The following is an 18,364-nucleotide window of genomic DNA, read 5'->3' as shown; positions in this document are numbered from 1 at the left end:
TCTTAGTGCCCAAAATGCTACATTTGAGATATACATATTTGTAAACAATTCTGCAACTTTTTTTGTAAAAATATATGATTATACATATAAAAATATATCCTGCTATACCTCAGAAAAGAGATGCACAGAACCAGACAATGGTAATACTAGAAAATTTAGCATCTGCCCTAACTAATTTATATACCACCTCTCTTTTCTTCACTGTGTAACATTCAGAAAAAGTAGTATTTCAGGTATTTATTTTAGTGGACTGAAATTTGTATGCTGCAGTAGTACACTGACAATGAATACAAAACAGCCTATATTACACTGATGCGTTGGAAGACAAGATTTTTTTCAAGAAAACAAGCTCCTGAATTAAGCTGTTTTTGCTTTTGCAGCAAATAGTTTTACTTAGCACAACACTGATATTGGAGCAAGTCCTAAGCCTTTCAGTGCAATAATAATAATGTTTTAGAAAATGAGTTCTGGGTTTTGCATTGTGGCAGTTGGGAACGCCTGTGGGGGTTGGAGGCACCAGGGGCAGACCCTGATGCTTCTGAAGAAGGGAATGGGGACACGGACACCACAGAAAACTTACCTTCAAGGCAGGCCAGGGTGGAGAAAGAGCCGTGTGAGCTGGCATTCCACCGGCTTTTCAAGCAGCTGTCAATCAAGCTAGATGGTGGCCAGCTGATGACATCAGTTGGGGCCACCACTGCAGGAGATTCAGAAACCCCGCCGGAAGTCAAGTCGGGGGTGGGAAGCCAGCTGCTGAGACATGCCAGCACGAACAGGCCCTACAACCCTGCCCCATGGCAGAGGCGAGGGCAGGAGCTGATACCTGACTGGGACCTCACAAACTTCGGCCCCAGAGCAATAGAGGCTTGAGGTCGGTGATTATCCTTAAGAGAAATAACCAGCCTTATCTACCCCAGCTCTAAGCCTTGCATCTCAGGCCTCAGGGTTGGCTTAGGGATCGGGCAGGCTGAACTCCTAAGCCTGCGCCCCATCCACAGCTGAGGAGTTCTCAGGGTAACGCATGAGTCGTAGCCAGAGTTGGTGTGGCAACACAAGCACCCACATGGCTGGCAAGTGGACAGGGTGTAGGGAAGGTGGAGCCCTGAGAACAACCACAGTGAACCCATGTGTCACAGAGCGGGGTCTTAGGGGTGGCCGTGATCTCCCCTGGCGCCCCCTACCATGCCAATTTCATCTCACAGCACCCTCATTCTTTCCTGCCACGTCTTGATCTTTTATATATATATAAGGGAGGCTGCTTTTCGTCCCCTTGGACACGGTGCTCTGTTGTATCCTGGCCCCTGTTCTGTACTGTGTGACTCAGTGCACCCCAGCCTTATGGGCTATGCGTGGCTCCAACCACCCCTTTACCACACCCCAACCCTCGCTGATATCCTTGACGTTGTTCGGTCTGTCTGGTTCTCAGCTCCCTCTCTGGTGCTCAGGTTCTCCATGGCCCTCGTCTCTCACCACACCCTCTGGTGCTTGGGCTCTCCACAGCCCTTGTCTCGCAACTGCGCCCCACAGGCAGTCTGGCTTTCTGTAGCCCTTGTCTCACAACTGCACCCCACAGGTGCTCTGGCTTTCCGCAGCCTTGTCTGGCTGCTCCCTTTGGTCTGGGGCCTCCTTGTGCTGCCCCCTTTGGTCTGGGGTTACCACAGCCTTGGGGCTCAGGTGGCCATAGCCGTGCCTGGCCCCAACTCTCCTCCTCAGGGTCTCAACCCCCCAGATGGGTTCAGGCAACCTCAGCCTTACCTGGCCTCCAATTCTCCACTCCCCTTCTCAGGGCTGGGATCAGTGTACCTCCAAATGCTGCGCCCTCTCTGGTACTGGGGTCCCCACACTACCGTGGAGCCCCTTTGAGGCCTCCTCCAACCCCTAATAGCCTCACCCAAACCACAGGTTATAAACAGTAAACCATCAATACAAACTCAAGCCCCTTGGCTGCAACATAAATTCAAGCCACTTGGCTATAACTTTAGTCTTGACACATTGGGGTGCTCTATCCTTCCCTCAGTCTTGAAGCTGTACCTGCAGTCTAGCCTCTCCTCTTTGTCCAGTCTGGCAGAGCTCCTTCCTCTACAGCTGTTGGCAGAGAACTGCCTGCCTGGCCCCAGCCTGGATTTAAATGAGAGCCAGGCCCAGCCTGTTCCAGTCAGCTGACTCACTGGTTTCCCTGGCAACCCGCAGCTGTGCTTCTTTATTACTGCTGTGGCTGCCCTGATAACCAGCAGCTGGGCTCCTTACTTGCTGCTCCACAAGTAGCAGGCATCTCAGTGCCCTGCTACACACCTGTAGCAGGGCACTGCTCTTTATAGGAACAGAGCACCGAGGTGCTCTGCAACACCATGACTATTCCATCTTCAGGTTGGGGGAAGGAACACCACTGAACCCCACCTTTTACAGTTCCATTAAGTCATGACAGGTGAATTGGGGGGCCCAGAACATGGAATGGGAACATACTCAGTGCCAGCTGGGGACGCCGTATGTATGCATGTGAAAATGGGCTTGAGCTTCCATTTTCTTCTTGGTTTGTGAGGTAGCTGCTATTAACATCTGTTTCAGAGTAGGTCTAAAATTCCATCAGATATTGGTGCTTTTTTTAACCAAATCACTAAGATATTGCTTTATCTGAGCCTACATCTATCAAATGCTAAATATTACAGCAACATTTTTAGAAGTGCTGAAGTCCAGGCTTAGCCAGCAAAGTCCCATTAGCTTCCAGTGGGACTTCAGATCCTTTGGCACTTTTGAAAATTTGCCTTTAGGCAGCTAAAGACCTGGCCTGTGGCCCAAAAAGCATTCAAACTAAGGGGCCACACCTAATTACACCCCTGTGTGGTATGGTCCAACTTAATGATTAGAAAATCGCAATATTTAGAGCAGGAAGATGCTTCCAGATGGTGCTTGGGCTTTAGGGGTCTGACTCTCAACTCAACAGAGCCAACCCTCTTCAAGTACTTCTACAGCTGAGTAGATCAAACAATGCAGTGATGGCTTCAATTAATGTATTTCCAACTAATAGTAGCCCTGGCTTAGCTCAGTTCATTATTGCTCAGTTGAGTTTAATGTGTTGATGCTTTAAGGGCATGTCTATATGTGATGCTATGTCGCCATAGTGACGCATTACAGAGATGAAGCATCCATGGGTATCTATGTGTGACCAGCAGCCACTTTGCCATAGTGGCACACTCTCTGTTATAACACACAGTGGTGGCTAAGTAGCTGCTAAAAATAGCTGTGCACCTCAGATACAGTACAGTATGGGTGATTACTGTGCCATGCTTTAGTACTCCCAAAAGGAAGTACTAAACCATGGCACAGTAACAATGTCACCATCGGGCAATGTATAGATGCGCCCTAAATGTCTTATCTCCCTGACCAAGAATAATGATGGAGAAGGGGGAGGGAATGTAAGTGTGGAGGATGTTGAACACATTCTCTATTGCAGAGGGGAGGAAGGGAAATTTGGGGGATCTGGTGTGTGAAGAGTGAAGCACTCAGAGCCCCTCAAATAGGAGAAAAGGTCCATGTATAATGGGGTGTACACACAATCCTGGGAATGGAGGAGAGATTGAAGGGCCCTACTTTAAGGGGCATAGGAGAATGGGGTCCCTGTCATGGAGAGAACCAGCAAAGGGATACACATAAAGCTTCTGTCAGTGGGCAAAAATATGGCACCCTGGCATAGAATCTCTGGCATTGGAATGAAATTCTGTGCAGAAAGTCCCTGAAATAGAGGAGGAAGGATGGTCACGGACAGGTAGCCTGTGGGGTGCTTTTGCAATATTAAACTCTGCAGTGGAAGAATGTAAGGAGCCCCTGGTCTATGCAATAACCCAGTTTACAAAAACTATCATATCTGTTTCTGCTGGTTTTGGAGATGTAGGGTTGACATGGACCATATTTTCAAACGTTTCCCCTGTCTCTATTAAAGCTGAAATTTTCACAGTCCCTTGACTCCTGTAACTATGGCTTTAACCAAGACACCAATATTGTAAGATTCACAATAGCATTATGAGAGCTGGCAGCATTGGACTTTTGCAGGTGGTACTCAGCATCTTCCAGGGCCAAGTCTTATCTCTTTCCTTCTCTAGTGTAATATATTCATCAACCTTTATGACAAGAGCATAGGCTAAAAAAAAGTCCTATTACTAAGGCATCGTTTCATTAAGCTTTGGTTCTTTGTTGTTATAGCAACTGTATAAATAAGTGGCCTGATACGGAATTCGTAAGAGCTGTGATTGCAGAAAAATAGAGCAGTAATTTAGTTTCTGTTCTAACTCAGTTTGCTTTTATTCCCTTCTCCTTTTTTTTGTTTTGTTTTAGTTAAATGGCTCTGTTTTTGCAAGGTATTGCTTAGATACCAATGTCTTTTACTCAACAAAGCCGTCATCTTAATGTTGTACAAGGAAAACTTTATCACTTATGTAGGTAAAGCTATGAGATGCACTCTCACATATAGTTCCACTCTATTGGTAACAGTAATTTAGGTAGAGTTCTCTATAGCTCTTTATATCATATATATCTAAGCTGCCTAGAAAAGAAATACAATATATTTCTGAGGGTGTAGACAGATAGATAAACTATACCAGAGAGTCGACTAACTGTATACTAGCTTCTCCTGGTAACTCTTTCCTGTGTGTGCTTTGACATTTGGTAAGTGGAAGCTAAATCTGGGAAGCTTATCCCTGGATAAAACAGGGATAAAATACCATGATTTAGCTACACATGAACAGTTACTACTGTAGAGTCGGTAATGTGCTAGCCCCCCTTCTGCCTTTAACTTAATGCTGTTTGTTCATCTGTCCATTCATTTTGGGAGGTTTTCTCCTGATTGGACAAGTATGAAAGTCCTGCCAAACACTATCTGTAGTTTGTTCTGTGTATCCACTGATGGGAAGTGCTTTACAAAGCTCAGAACACATCAGGTGGCTTGGTACACATGGAGTTACTGAGACAGAGTAAGCTGCAAAAAAGTTAAATTACTTTTTTTCAGGAATTACACCAGGTGTTTCTAGCATAGGCAGGAGAAGACTTGAAACAGCATTCTTGGCTTTAGGAACAAGGCCATCTAGGTATCTCTCCTTCTTAGGATATCCAAATGAGCCTAACAGTTAGGCTCTCTGAAAGTCTCGTTGTCCCTCTCGTGCTCTCTCTCTCTCACACACATCCTTTCCTTCATTCAGAACATTCCAGACTCTCTTTCTCTCCTGCTTCTATAGGCCCAAATCCTCATTGTGTCCTCCAACAGAACCACCCCCATTTTTGGTGCGGCACCCCGCCATCCCACCTCCCCCTCTCTTCCTTACCCCCAGCTGGCTCCTGGGACCTAGTGCCCAGGCAGCACCCCCCCCCCCCGCAACACACCCTCCATACACCCCCCATCACCTTGGCCCCAAGCTGTCATTGCTCCATGACCTGGCCCCATGATCCCAGCCTCGCCCACCTGTCCCACTCTTGAACCCTGTTCCCTACCCACCCAGAGACCCATAGGAAATTTGGTGAGTTTTGGGGGGGATGGTGTTGACTCAACTCACAACAGCTCATCAAAACTCCCTATGTGGCCATTGGGCCCAAATAATTGCCCACCCCTGGTCCTCATGAAAGCAGCACAAAGAATGAGGGCAGAGCAGCCCTTACACCAGGAGTGGACAGGTGGTACCATAGGAAAAGAATTCTGCTCTGTTATACCAGTAAAAAAGGGAGGCTTCTCCAAAGTCAGTGGAATCTTAATCTGAATGTATAACTTATATCACTGTAACGGCTTTGATTCCAGATGGCCCTGCTCCCAGTTCCTTGATCATACTACCAGGACACCTCAGTGAACTGTAAGGCAGAACAGCAACCTTGATAGATTTTTGTATTCCTTACCAAGATCAGATCCAGTACTTATGAAGCATTATATAATTTATGACATATGTGAGACGTGCTTTTTCTTTTTCAGGTAGTGCATTTATTTCGGTCTTGTTCCTAAAAGAAACCATGAGGGCTGCTGATATATTGGGTAAGTAAGCAGTTGCTAACATAAGCATGTGTGGTACCATATGCTTAGCGAGCTGTAACCCTCCAATTCCTCTCCTTCAGCACTCCCACTTCCCCCCCTGCAAACATTTCAAGGCATATACAGTACTTTAAAAATTGGGCACAAGTGACAAGAAAGAAAGAAAATTGTATTTACATCTGAATATGAGAGTGATGTAAAATCTTTTGCACTTACAGCTATAACTTAACATATGTGTATAGATTATCTTAAATTTATTTTTGTTGCCTATTTTTAACTCTGAGGGATAATTAGTATTACATTTGTGAACTCAAGGAAATTTCAGGAGAAAAGACAAGGCAATCTAATGAACTATTCATTTAAATTAAAAGATTTTCACTGCAGAGATATTACATAAAGTAAGTTCAACTGAAAATGACAGTGCCTACTCTTTTGGTACAAATTTAGTCACTTCAAAGAGCAGATGATCATGTTGTCAAATGCTTTATCAGGAAACATGATCTTTGCTGTAAAAGCAAGTAGGCTTTCTGGCTACATTGTTGTATATCATAATGATTTTGCTCAAGCATTTTAAAAGAAAAAGACAAGCAAGTTTCAGGTTTGGCTTTTAAATCATGCTCTTGTGGGCAGGCTATGAACAAGGCCATTGTACCATCAATTTTTTGTGAGGGACTACATGGCTAAGCTGATCAGGATTTATTCTGTCGTGTGATAAGAGCACCACAGCTGTTCTTGTGAACATTTTGGAGAAAGATGCTTCGTCCCATTCTGACAATATTTATGTTTTGTATCCAAGTCTGCCAACTTGGCTGATACACTGAGAATTCACCCCTCAACCACTCACATCTCCCCTCCCCCGTCCATCTTATGCATCACACATTGCTTTAACTAACTCTTAACACTGATTTATTTTATTTCTGTGAGTTTGACTTTGCAAGGAGGATTTAACAATGTTGCTACATTCCATAGGAATGAGCTGTATAATGGGAAATATGGTGATGTTTTTGCAAGCACATAAATATAGAACAGTTCTGCTTTTCCAGAGAAGCTGTGTGCTATAGCAGTGCCAGCAATGTCCTCCTGATGTGCTTTGTTTTGTGTTCTTGAACCTCATGTTCCCTATTGATTTATTGATTTGCCAAGAATTTTTAAAGATTACTTCAAAAAATTGATTAGCTAATATCATACCTAATCCAATACAGTTTATGAGCTCAGGACCAGCCCCCTTGCATCTCCATACCTCTGTGCACATCTGTGTTTGTCAGCTGGCTGTCCACAGGGCAGATGTTCCAGGCTTTTATTAAAAGCACAATAATGCAAGTTTGACCTTGAAAGGGGCCCCTACATCCAAATGGCTGACTATCCTCTTGCAAATCGACCTGTTATAAAACAATTTGTTGGTCCGTAAGTATCGCAGGGAGTGGCTTCAGGGCCGGTCTTGGGGTTGGAACGTATCTTTTGCACTTACTGCCTTAGTGACATCAGAGGAGTTACGCTGATTGCCACCAGCTGAAGATCTTGTCCTTTGTCTCAATAAACAGCCTATGATTTTAGTTGTTGATGACTTGTGGGAACCAGCTGTAACTGTCAGAAACATGGGACATGATTCTCCTTTGTTTTGCCTTTGCTTAAAGTTAAGCGCACTTAAAGATGTCCTGCAGAGTTAGGGACTTAATTCAGCACAGTGTAAAACTGTGCAGACAGCTTTTGTCTGCATTCTGAAGGGATTCCTTGGAATTTGCCTGGAGTTTATTTTAAAATTGCATTAGTTAGGGCTCCAAATATGGGCCATCCAGTTACCTCATGATAGAGCTGATTCAGTGGACTTCATTTTATGCTAGGAATTCTTTTTAAATAGACCGAGAGGGTAAATTAGACAATGGTTATGTGTGCTGTCCATGTAACGTGTTGTTTTTTTTAAAGGTGGAACTCTGACAATCATAGGAACATATCTGCTGGTAACCTTTGCTCCAAATATAACCCAGCAGCTCACAGCAAGAAAAATACAGAACTACTTAGTTGGCTGGCAGTTCTTGATCTGTGTGGTAAGTTTTTTTGTGATTCTCTAAGTCAAAATATCTTGACTTTTTTTTGTTTTGCAAAGCAAGTCCCAGTGTCAAACAGCTACCCTTGCAACAAATTATTTTGAATGTACTGGTCATAGCCATATGCTGCAGATCAGCTCCTTGAAAGTTTTTCCCTTCTCTGTCTCTTGGGTTCAACAAAGCCTGACAGCTCTACTGCTATGAATTGTTAATCAAAATTTGAATTTGAATTCAAATACCAAAATCCCCCTTTGATTAGAGCTGGAGTGTACAAAGCTTCAAAATCTACCCAAGTTCTTTGATGCATTCTAATTAGCTTCAGGAACAAGAGCAGAGTGAGTAGGAGGACTATGTCTGCGTCTCTTTCCAGAATGCAGAAAAATAGCTGCTTTCACTGGAAGTAGACTGTAATATGTAAGCTCCAGAAACCTAGACTTTTTTCCCTGGAAAATGATTTACTAGGGTTATTATTGATATTTGTACTTCAAAATGCTCTGCTTTCAATAGGAGGAGACTTCAGGATGCCTAGCTAAAATATTTAGAGCCTGACTAGCCCCCTGGCCTCACCCCATGGCCTCACCTATTCCCAGCCAGTTTGCTAACTTAAAAAACACAAGACGGGAGATCTGTAGATGGGTCAATTGATTAATTATTAAGTACAAGACAACACTAAATAGCAGTTCCTTTTTTAACAATCTATCAAAAGTGTATTTTCAACACCCTTGAAAGACGGTGATAAAGAGCAGGAAAAGAGACTAGGAGTTTCTTTCCATGCATCAAAATGTGTTTTTTTAATCGTGCAGTAGAATTATTTCCAAGACCCTTTGTGGAGACTCAGTTGTACAAGGGGATGAGAGTGTTAAGAATTAAGTATCCTGTTTATAGCATTAAAATTGGGCCCTTCAATAGTTTTCAAAAGCTGGATGTTTTAAGGAATACCTTTTAAATAGCTTCCCCAAACTCTTAAAACAACTTTTTAGGGATATTTGAGACATGAAATCCCTATTCCAATCCTGGTGTGACCACAAGTTTTAGAGAGTGACTCACTTTATCAAAATGTCAAGTGATAGTTCAGTGTTAATGAATTAACACATTTCTCAGAATCAATAGGCTCTTTGGAAAGGGGCCACCCTCGGCTTCAGGAGATTTAGGCCTTGATCCAGCAAAGCACTTAAGTGCATTCTTCAATGCCTTTCAGGGCGGGTGCCTGGAAGACATTATAAGAGGATGGTAGGGAACCCCTGTGCCTTATTTAAAATAAATAAATAACCCTACCACATTGATTAGCTAACAGTGTATCTAATGCAGCTTATGTGTTGAGCAATCACCCACTTGTATCTGGATATCTTCACAAATGTCAGTGGGAAGGTTTGTCAGCTGGCAGCTAGCAGTACATCTTGCCATATATTCAATCTGTTCCAACACCATGTTGAGCTAGCTGTACCTTCTATTTCTTGCTCCCACTCTTGAGTTTGACATCTTTCAAATTCACATGGTGCTCAAATCCAGAAGCTACCTCCCCACCCTTATTGTTCATGACTCCATTAATTCAATGAGTCTGCCAGTCTTGTCTTCTCCCTTGCTCTTCCAAATATCCACATCTTCACCTATAGCACAGCGTGGGGGGAAATAACAGGAAAGAGAACAACCAAATATCCAACATATGTCCTTTGATTCTATTGCCACTTATTGAACTAGTAGACTTGTTGCCGTTCAGAATTGGCTTTCGTCTGTTTAGAGCTTCCTATAGCTAAGGAAAGGAGAAGACTCAGGTTTTACTAAAGGATAACCCAGCCATTCTAATCAAGCTTGGAAGTACCCAGGTAGCACAATGATGGATGCTAATACAAATCCCAATATAAGTATTCTTCTTGGAACAGGAAGCTTTGCCCCTTCATCTATTTGTAAAATGCCTAGCATAACTTGGGTGGTGTTTTATATAAACAACATAGGAAAAGTTGTAGCATTTCTAGAGTAAAGGAATTTAGAGGCAAGATGGTACAAGAGTTTTTAATAAGCAGATTTTTTAAAGGTAGCTAGAGAGTGTAGTCTACTGAGAAATACAACAGGAAGTTGTTCCTTGTGGGAAGAAAATTGTCTTCATTTGACACCCACTGCTTCTGAGTTCTACGAAGGCAGAGTGACCTTTCCCCATGAAACAACTTTTGAGATTGAGTCCCAAGAGTCATGATTTGAGATTTTGCAGTAATGTTATCGTGCTCAAACTAAAACTAGAATCCTAGTTTGCTTTTTGCTTATGTGACCTGCATAAGCCATCAATTATAGATGAAGCTCTTAGGGTTTCTTAACTATAACAGAAATCTAGTGAACATTTATTTGAGTAGTTAATATTTAACAACTATGGAAGCAGGTTCAAAGCTTTTCAGCTTTTCCTGCACAATGCCTAAAGGAATGAGCATCCTTTTGATTGATGGTCCCTACATTGCCTAGAAAAGTAATCTTGGGAATTGTGGTATTCCGGCTAATACCTTCTGAGAGAGACAGCTGTTAGTGCAATGGAAAACATGATCATAAAAATAATGACAATAATGATGATGATGGTCTGATGTCTGTGAACAGACTTTTGTGTAGATTAGTTCTCATAATTATTTTCAGCAGGTACAGTTCTTCCCTGGCTTCTAAACAGAGAATCTGCACGTGGATATGCTCCAAATATACTACATTGCTGATGTTTATGTTTAACATTAACTTAAATAACAGCAACAAAACACAAACATCTGCTTAAGCTTTTTCCTCAAGTTTGGCTGTTCCTAGGAATTTCCCTGCAGGACCTCATTTATCATAGCTCCTAACTCCTCCTACCTTATAAGAGGAATTACAGGGTCTTTCTAAGGTTTTAGCATAATATAAGATCCTTCTCCTAGCATGAATACTTCTGCACTTCAGTACAATGTCAGGCACCTGTCAGCATGACTGAATGCAAGAGTCCTGAATACATAAGATGGATTCACATTTCTTTAATATGACACTGGTTGCTCTTAAATAGAAAGAGACTGTAACAGGTTTATGTAATATCCCTTAGCTGTGGCAGGGAGAAATCCCCCCCCCAAATAAAATAAAATAAAATGAAATCAAAACAAATAAAAAAAAGGGGCTCCCTTGCTCAGCTTACAGCTGTTAAATCACCAGAAGATAGTTGTTAGAATGCCCCTCAATAATAGCCAAGCCTTGAACTTTCTTGGCAAAGGTTTAGCTCTGTGAATTGAAAGGTGAGTGTGATTTACTAGTACACATAGGGTGGTACTTCCTGTGAAACAGTGGTAGCATTTCAGTGTCTTTGTACAAGAGGTCATGCCCAAGGACTGTTGTGTTGATGAGCTTGATGACAGGATGAAAGTTAGTGCTGCCCTTTCAGTTGAGGCTGGTACCTTGTAATGGTGCTCAGATGATATAAAAAGAGTCAGTACCTGAAATTCCCCTCCTACAATGAAGTGTCTTTATATAAGAAGCATATTCAAAGGGGCGTTCTTCCATTCTGCTGGCACATCATTATCAAAGCAGCAGTTGTCACTGCTGTAGTCCCACAGTATGATGCATTTATCTTGAGTGAAGAGGTATTTTTGAGCCAATGGAAGAGATTGAAGCACTGCTGACTTTGATTGCTGTCACCTGTTTCCCTCAACTAGCTGTCAGAGTTTATAACAGGAAGGTGGGGTGAGATTTCATAGATTTCACAGACATCAGGGCTGGAAGGGACCTTGAGAGATCATCGAGTCCAGCCCCCTGCCCAAAGGGCTGGAAGTCAGCTGGGGTCATAGGATCCCAGCAAGATAAACATCCAATTTGCTCTTGAAGGTGTTCAATGTAGGTGCTTGAACCACCTCTGATGGCAGGCTGTTCCAGACCTTGGGGGCTCGGACAGTAAAGAAATTCTTCCTTACATCCAGCCTGAAACAGTCTTGCAGTAGTTTGTAACCATTCGACCTCATCATCCCTTGGGGCGCTCTGGTGAACAAACGTTCCTCCAGATCCTGGTGGTCACCCCTGATAAACTTATAGGTGGCCATCAGATCACCCCGAGCCTGCACTTTTCCAGGCTAAAGAGTCCCATGGCTCTCAGCCTGTCATCGTAAGGTCTGTTTTCCTGACCTCTGATCATGTGCATGGCTCTCCTCTGGACTCTCTCAAGCTTCTCCACATCCTTTTTGAATTGTGGAGCCCAAAACTGGACACAGTACTCCAGCTGCAGCCTCACCAAGGCTGAGTACAAGGGGAGAATGACATCCTGGGATTTTCTTGAGAAGCATCTATGGATGCAAGCCAGAGTTCTGGTCGCTTTACTAGCCGCAGCATCACATTGCAGGTTCATGTTCATCTTGTGGTCAATGATGACCCCCAAGTCTTTTTCTTCCGTAGTGCTAGCCAGAGTAGCACTGCCGAGCCTATAAGGATGCTGCAGGTTTTTCTTCCCAAGGTGGAGAGCCTTGCATTTCTCGGTGTTGAGCACCATCAGGTTCTCATCTGCGCATTTGCTGAGCCTGTCCAGGTCAGCCTGGATCACCTGCCTATCTTCTGGTGTGGATGCTTTGCCCCAAAGTTTAGTGACATCGGTGAACTTGGCCAGTCCGCTTCCAACTCCAGTGTCCACATCATTAATAAAGATGTTGAACACTATGGGTCCAAGGACAGAGCCTTGGGGAACACCATGATGAGTGACTGCCATCAATTACCACCCTCTGGGTCCGACCACAGAGGCAATTTTCCAGCCAGCGGATCGTGGTGGACCCAAGGCCACAATTGGCCAGTTTCACCAAGAGGTGATCATGGGATACCAGATCGAAGGCTTTTTTGAAGTCAAGATATATGATATCAATCTCCTCTCCCTTGCCCAGGTGACAGGTCACCTGGTCATAGAAGGAAATGAGATTGGTCAAGCAAGACCTACCCACAAGAAACCCATGCTGGCTATCCCTTAGGGTGTTGGCATTGGCCAGTCCTCTTTAATAAACTTTTTAAAAATTTTCCCTGGGGTAGAAGTCAGGCTGATAGGCCTATAGTTAGCCAGATTCACTTTCCTCTCTTTCCTGAAGATTGGCACCACGTTGGCCTTCTTCCAGTCTTCGGGCACTACACCAGAGCACCAGGAGTTCTCAAAGATCCGTGCCAGGGGCTGGGCTATGACGCTTGCCAGCTCCTTGAGTACCCTGGGGTGCAGATTGTCAGGGCCAGCTGACTTGAAGGTATCAGCTTCTCAAGGTGTTCCTTCACGAGGTCAGCATTAATGAAGGGCAGGGGATCTTCCTCACCCGGACCTCCCTGTCCTGTTGCAGGCATGGGTGTCCCATGAGACTAATGAAAGACTGATGCAAAGTACCCATTTAATAGTTTGGCTTTTTCCTGGGCATCAGTTGAGATGACATATTTGTTAGGTCCCAGCATGAACTTTCTCACTTTTCCTAATTTAAACATTACTCTTCGTTGCACTGAAGAAAGCTGTGGTGACTCTGTCAAACCCAACTGTCTTACATTAGTACAGAACTTGGGGAAAGAAGTGACAAATCAGGTCTATCTTCTACCATATTTTAGCCTTCACCTTTATCCAATTCATTGTTGCATTTTGTTTGCTGCAGTGAGGAATAGCCTTGAAGTGAAATGTGTTGTCATCTGTAATGACAAATTGGGTAGATTGTTTAGACCAGAAAAGCACATTGAACAAATAGCTCTTAATATTTGTGTTTTCATATTCAAAGTATTTTAAAATTATTTAAAAATGGATTTTGATATTTTTAGAGTGGAGGAAAAAAAACCTGGCACATTTGCAATATGAATAATTTTATTAGACTAAGTTATCTGTCAAGTGTCTTTGGGAGTAAAAAATGAGTATGGAGTCCCATAGAAAAAATGATTTAAGAAAAAACGTGTTTTTTAATATTTTCTAATTGTGTAATTTTTGAGTTAATGTTGAACAGGATTTAGGTAAATTAGTTTTACAGATTATTGGTACAGTCTCTCTTTTTAACAAAAGTGAATGTTTTAAAACTGTAACCGCAACCACAGAATCATCAGTTTGTGTGTAGATGTTTCATTAGTGCAACCAACAAGAATCCTTTTGGATTCCAACACTGCCTCTATGAGTCTGCTTGGGCCAGAGGTGAAGCCACAGTTTAAAAAAGAAAAGAAATGTGAGTAGAAAAGCAGGAGAAGAAAACTAAAGGTTGATCTAATGATCACTTCCATGAAAAAAAATTGAGAATAACCATTGCAGAACTCAGATACCAAAGCAATAGACTACCATCTCTGTGCCTTCTTCCCTCCCTGCCCTAAATTGCTATCCACCCATGAATTCTGGGTCCCATAGAGGTGGTTGAGTATCCTTCTTCTGCTACTAGGATCTTGAGTATCATTTTCCTAAGACACCCCATCCTACATGGCCCGCCGAGCTTCCCACAGGATTCCCCAGCTCCAGCAGCTGCTGTGTTCTGTACTTTAGGGATACCATGTGAGGGAATGAGGCTCTTGAAGTACCCTTGCCTCAGTCTGAGGCTTTTTGTGATAGGTAAGAAAAAGACTTCCACCTGTAAGACTTTGGATTGAGCCAGCAGCATGGGGCTCTCTTCCTTTTTGAGTGCAGTTTCTGCTCTGCTCTGCTCTGCTCTGCTCAGCTACCTGGCATTTAGCATCTGGTGGTCTTCATAGCTGCCCCATGGAATGAGAGCAGTTAGCAGCACATACTATAACTGAAATGCTGTCAGATCAGGGTGCTCACTAACAGCACTATGAAGCCATGAGTGGAAGGAAAAAAATCTGGGGAAAGAAGGTATCACTCTGGTCACCGGCCTTCCTTAGTGGTTGCACCCATGTTTTAAGCCCCATAGTTGGTCAATGTGCAGAAACCCCACCGATTTACATGGGAGTTCCTGCAGGATCGGGCCTGAGGGCCATATAAGGATCCCTGTATCTCAGATGCTGATGCTCTTAAAAAAAAGAGGTAGCTATGCTGTTTACCTTATACCACTGAAATAGATAGTGAGCAATGGGCTGCTTCTTTTTGAGACTGAAGCTGGGACTTGGATCCAAAATATTCCATACAGCTCAGGAAACACAGTGTGGCTCCAGTCAGCTTGGTGCTTCCCTTACCAGGCCACCTGAGGGCTGCTTTCATGTATGCTTGCTACTGATACCCTCAACCTGAATAAGGACACATTGTGCCTGAAAGCTCATCTAGCCTCTCTCCAAATATACACTTGATTCAATAAAAGCTATTACCAAAAAAAAATGAATAGTTCCAAGTAGTCATTCCAGGGGCTGGCAATCAATGGGCCCTGAACATAGCCCCTGCACCTGTAGCAGGGAAGGGAATGAAGTAGGAGCATTACAGTAATTACTGTATCAGTTGAATATTCCCTTTAGGGTCATGTTCCTTTGGCTGGTTAAACATGCTTTAGGCCAGCTTTGTATGTCTGGGATGCTACACAGACTGTCCTAATACAAGGTAAGGCCTATGCTTGCTGCATTTTTCACCCTTAGAATCTTGCCCCAGAGAAAATGACAGTACATGCTTGTTTGTAGATGGGCTGCTGGTTACCTGCCAGATTGTTATTCCCAAGAGCCATTTCATTCACTGCCCATTCTTTCAGCACAGAGTGAAGTTTTATGTTGACAGATAGTCACCTGTTTATGCTACATCACAAAAACCCACATTTTATTCTTGAATCATTTTTTCTACTCAACTCGATACTCATCTTTTGCTCCCAAAGGCACTGGACAGATAACCCTGTAGCTGATAACAGCTAGGCTGTTTTGTGCAGTTGATAATATAGAAATATCTCTGTACTGGCAAGAGAGCAAGAGTTAGTATAGCAATCTCTAAGAGTTAGCATTAATAGCGAAGCTAGTAAATTTAACTATCAGTCTGGAAGATGGGGACGGTTATTGAGGGGAGCAAGTGTGGATTGTATACAGTGTAAGGATGCAGCAGCGTCAAGACCCTGCAGGACTGTCTCTGATGGTGTGTCATTGAGCTTGCCAGTGTCCTTCCTCTCATGGAACCTTCTGACAGGTAGGTAGTTAGCAAGTGATTTGAAGATCATTGCACAGAATAAATACTTTCCCTTTTGAATTAAGTGGCAGGAGGTTCAGAAAGGAAGATCACTAAAGTCCTGTTGAATGAGGAGGAAGAAAAGGGCAAAGTTGAAGGAAATAATGCAGTTGGATACTAGAATGATAGGCACTGTTGGAAAATCTGACTGGCATAACATGATGTTCTTCTGTAGCATAGGGGAACCTGGGGATTACATATGATGGGTCTCTATATTTATTATTTCTAGCAAACATGGTACATTCACTACCATAGAAAAGCAGTCTTTGTTTTAATCTTCTCAATGCTGCCAACACAAATTGGTACTTAAAGAGATGAGACATGGTTAACGTTATCTTCCTTAAGAGCAGGAAAGATTTATGAGGACAATTATTTGATAACTTAGTTGACTGGAGATAAGGTTGTTTTTTAGTCAGAGATTCTTAATAAAGCAATCTGCCTTTGAACTGTTTGAACAGAGTAGATAAATATGACATCTTAAAGAGTTTGAATGAAGCATTTATTATGTGGTTTAACAGCTCAACCTTTCTTCCCTTTTATTTCCAGATCTTGGAAATAATAACATTCTGCATTCTCCTGTATTTTTATAAAAGAAAAGATGTGAAGCACATTGTGGTTTTGTTAATGATGGTAGCGCTACTTGGTAAGAACATATTATTCTCTTTAATATTCCTGTCTCTCGCTTGATCACTCCTTGTCACTTGGTCCCCTTTGTTGGATTATTATTAGAAATGTTTTTAAAGTGGCAATTAGCAGGAGACTCCTTAGGCATTTTACTTGATTTCAGTGCAATCTCCTTATGAACATACTTCCTATGTTTATAGTTGGGATTCATTATTTTCACAGGCTAGGTTTGCTTCTCTGAACCTGATTTGTGTGTGGATATTGTGCAAGGACTTTTTGTCTCTGCCATTTAAAGAAACCCTTTATCATTAGATCCCTGAAAGAGCGAAATACAGATTCTATGTGAAACTCCATATGGCTAAGAGGACTTTTGGTGATTGGGGCTAACTGAGGAAATCAGTAATTTTGATACAAAACCAGAAAAAACCTCTTAACCTCTGTGTAGCTGAATGCAGCTCTGCAGTTTGATCAGTTGGGGCTTCCTCTCTGTATCCAGTTACACCCATCTACATACACATTTTTCCCCAAAACCAAAGTTCTAACAAACACAATATAGTTTATGTTGCTGCCTTTGCAGATATGAAATAAGATCTAAGTGGGACACTGAAACGTGCCTAGAGTTTGCCATTATCATCAATGAATGCCAGGGCCAGAAGCAATAGAGAATCAAAAATTTGGAAGAGACTTTTTTTCCATAAGTTTTATAAAAGGCAAATCCGATTCATTTTTGAGCAACATGATATAATGACACTTAAAACTCCCCTGGGTTGGGTGTATGTGAGGGGTATGTCACCTTCCAAAGGATATGAAATATTCTGGAAAGCATTTAAGTGTCTGATTCGGCGCCAGTGGAGCCAGTGACAGCATTCTCATAGACTTCTGTAGGTGCAGGTTTGAGCTCCAGATACATTTATGAGACGTACCTAGTATAGTCAGGACACTTCTGAAGGAAGAAAACTTGAGCAGAAAATGCCAGTGTCAAAGGCTCCAAATGTTTTGCAGGATCCTTCAGTTTTAGAGAACTTCTGCTGATTCTCAGGCTGGCTGCCATCAGAATCCTGAGTGATGTCCCAGCAGGCTGATGGGGGCCTGGCCCTCCCAGTTCTTCAATTCTTTAACAGCCCTGCCATGGGCTGGAAGAAGGTTTCCAGAGTCTGGAGCTCTAAGACAGCCCTCCTATACTTGGATTTTCAGAGCCCCTGCTGTAGACCCAGGAATCTGTGTCTAATTTGGTTTCTGAAGCCTTACTTTGAGGTCTGCTAGGTTTCCCAACATAGTGATATGAGCCTGGAAGCCTTGAGAACCTTCTTGTAGCTCCAAGCTCTGCTGCAGAGACAAGGTTCCTCAAGGCTTCTATCATGGGTCTGGGAGGCTTGAAGTCCTATGCTGAATTTCTGGAGTTTGTGGTCCTGGGGAAGACCCATCATATGGACTGCACCAGGCTGGAAACTACAGAGCTTCCAGACTCTGGGGCTGGCTGGCTAGGACTACGTGAATCCTATAGCCCACTGGCCACGAAATCAGGAAGTCCTGATATCCCTGGTCCTGGGGTATTGTGCATGGTGGGGCTGTTGGAAACCCTGGTAGCCTATTGCAGTTACAGACAATGACAAAAATGTCCCTTTCAGTCAG

General features: G+C 43.0%; 1 protein-coding gene across 1 annotated transcript in view; it reads left to right on the top strand.

The window, feature by feature from the left end:
• Positions 1-18,364, top strand: part of NIPAL2 (NIPA like domain containing 2) — a 70,737-nt gene that overhangs the window by 34,895 nt on the left and 17,478 nt on the right. Inside the window, exons 4-6 of the mRNA XM_090037359.1 lie at positions 5,948-6,007; positions 7,928-8,049; positions 16,655-16,751. Of these exons, the coding sequence (XP_089893485.1) occupies positions 5,948-6,007; positions 7,928-8,049; positions 16,655-16,751 (279 nt within the window). The remainder of the gene's footprint in view (positions 1-5,947; positions 6,008-7,927; positions 8,050-16,654; positions 16,752-18,364) is intronic.

Source organism: Crocodylus siamensis, chromosome 3 (assembly GCF_052110815.1).
Source record: "Crocodylus siamensis isolate JL-2025a chromosome 3, ASM5211081v1, whole genome shotgun sequence".
Classification (NCBI taxonomy): Eukaryota; Metazoa; Chordata; order Crocodylia; family Crocodylidae; genus Crocodylus; species Crocodylus siamensis.
The sequence above is the reverse complement of the archived record's forward strand: the minus strand, read 5'-3'. Positions and strand labels throughout refer to the sequence as shown.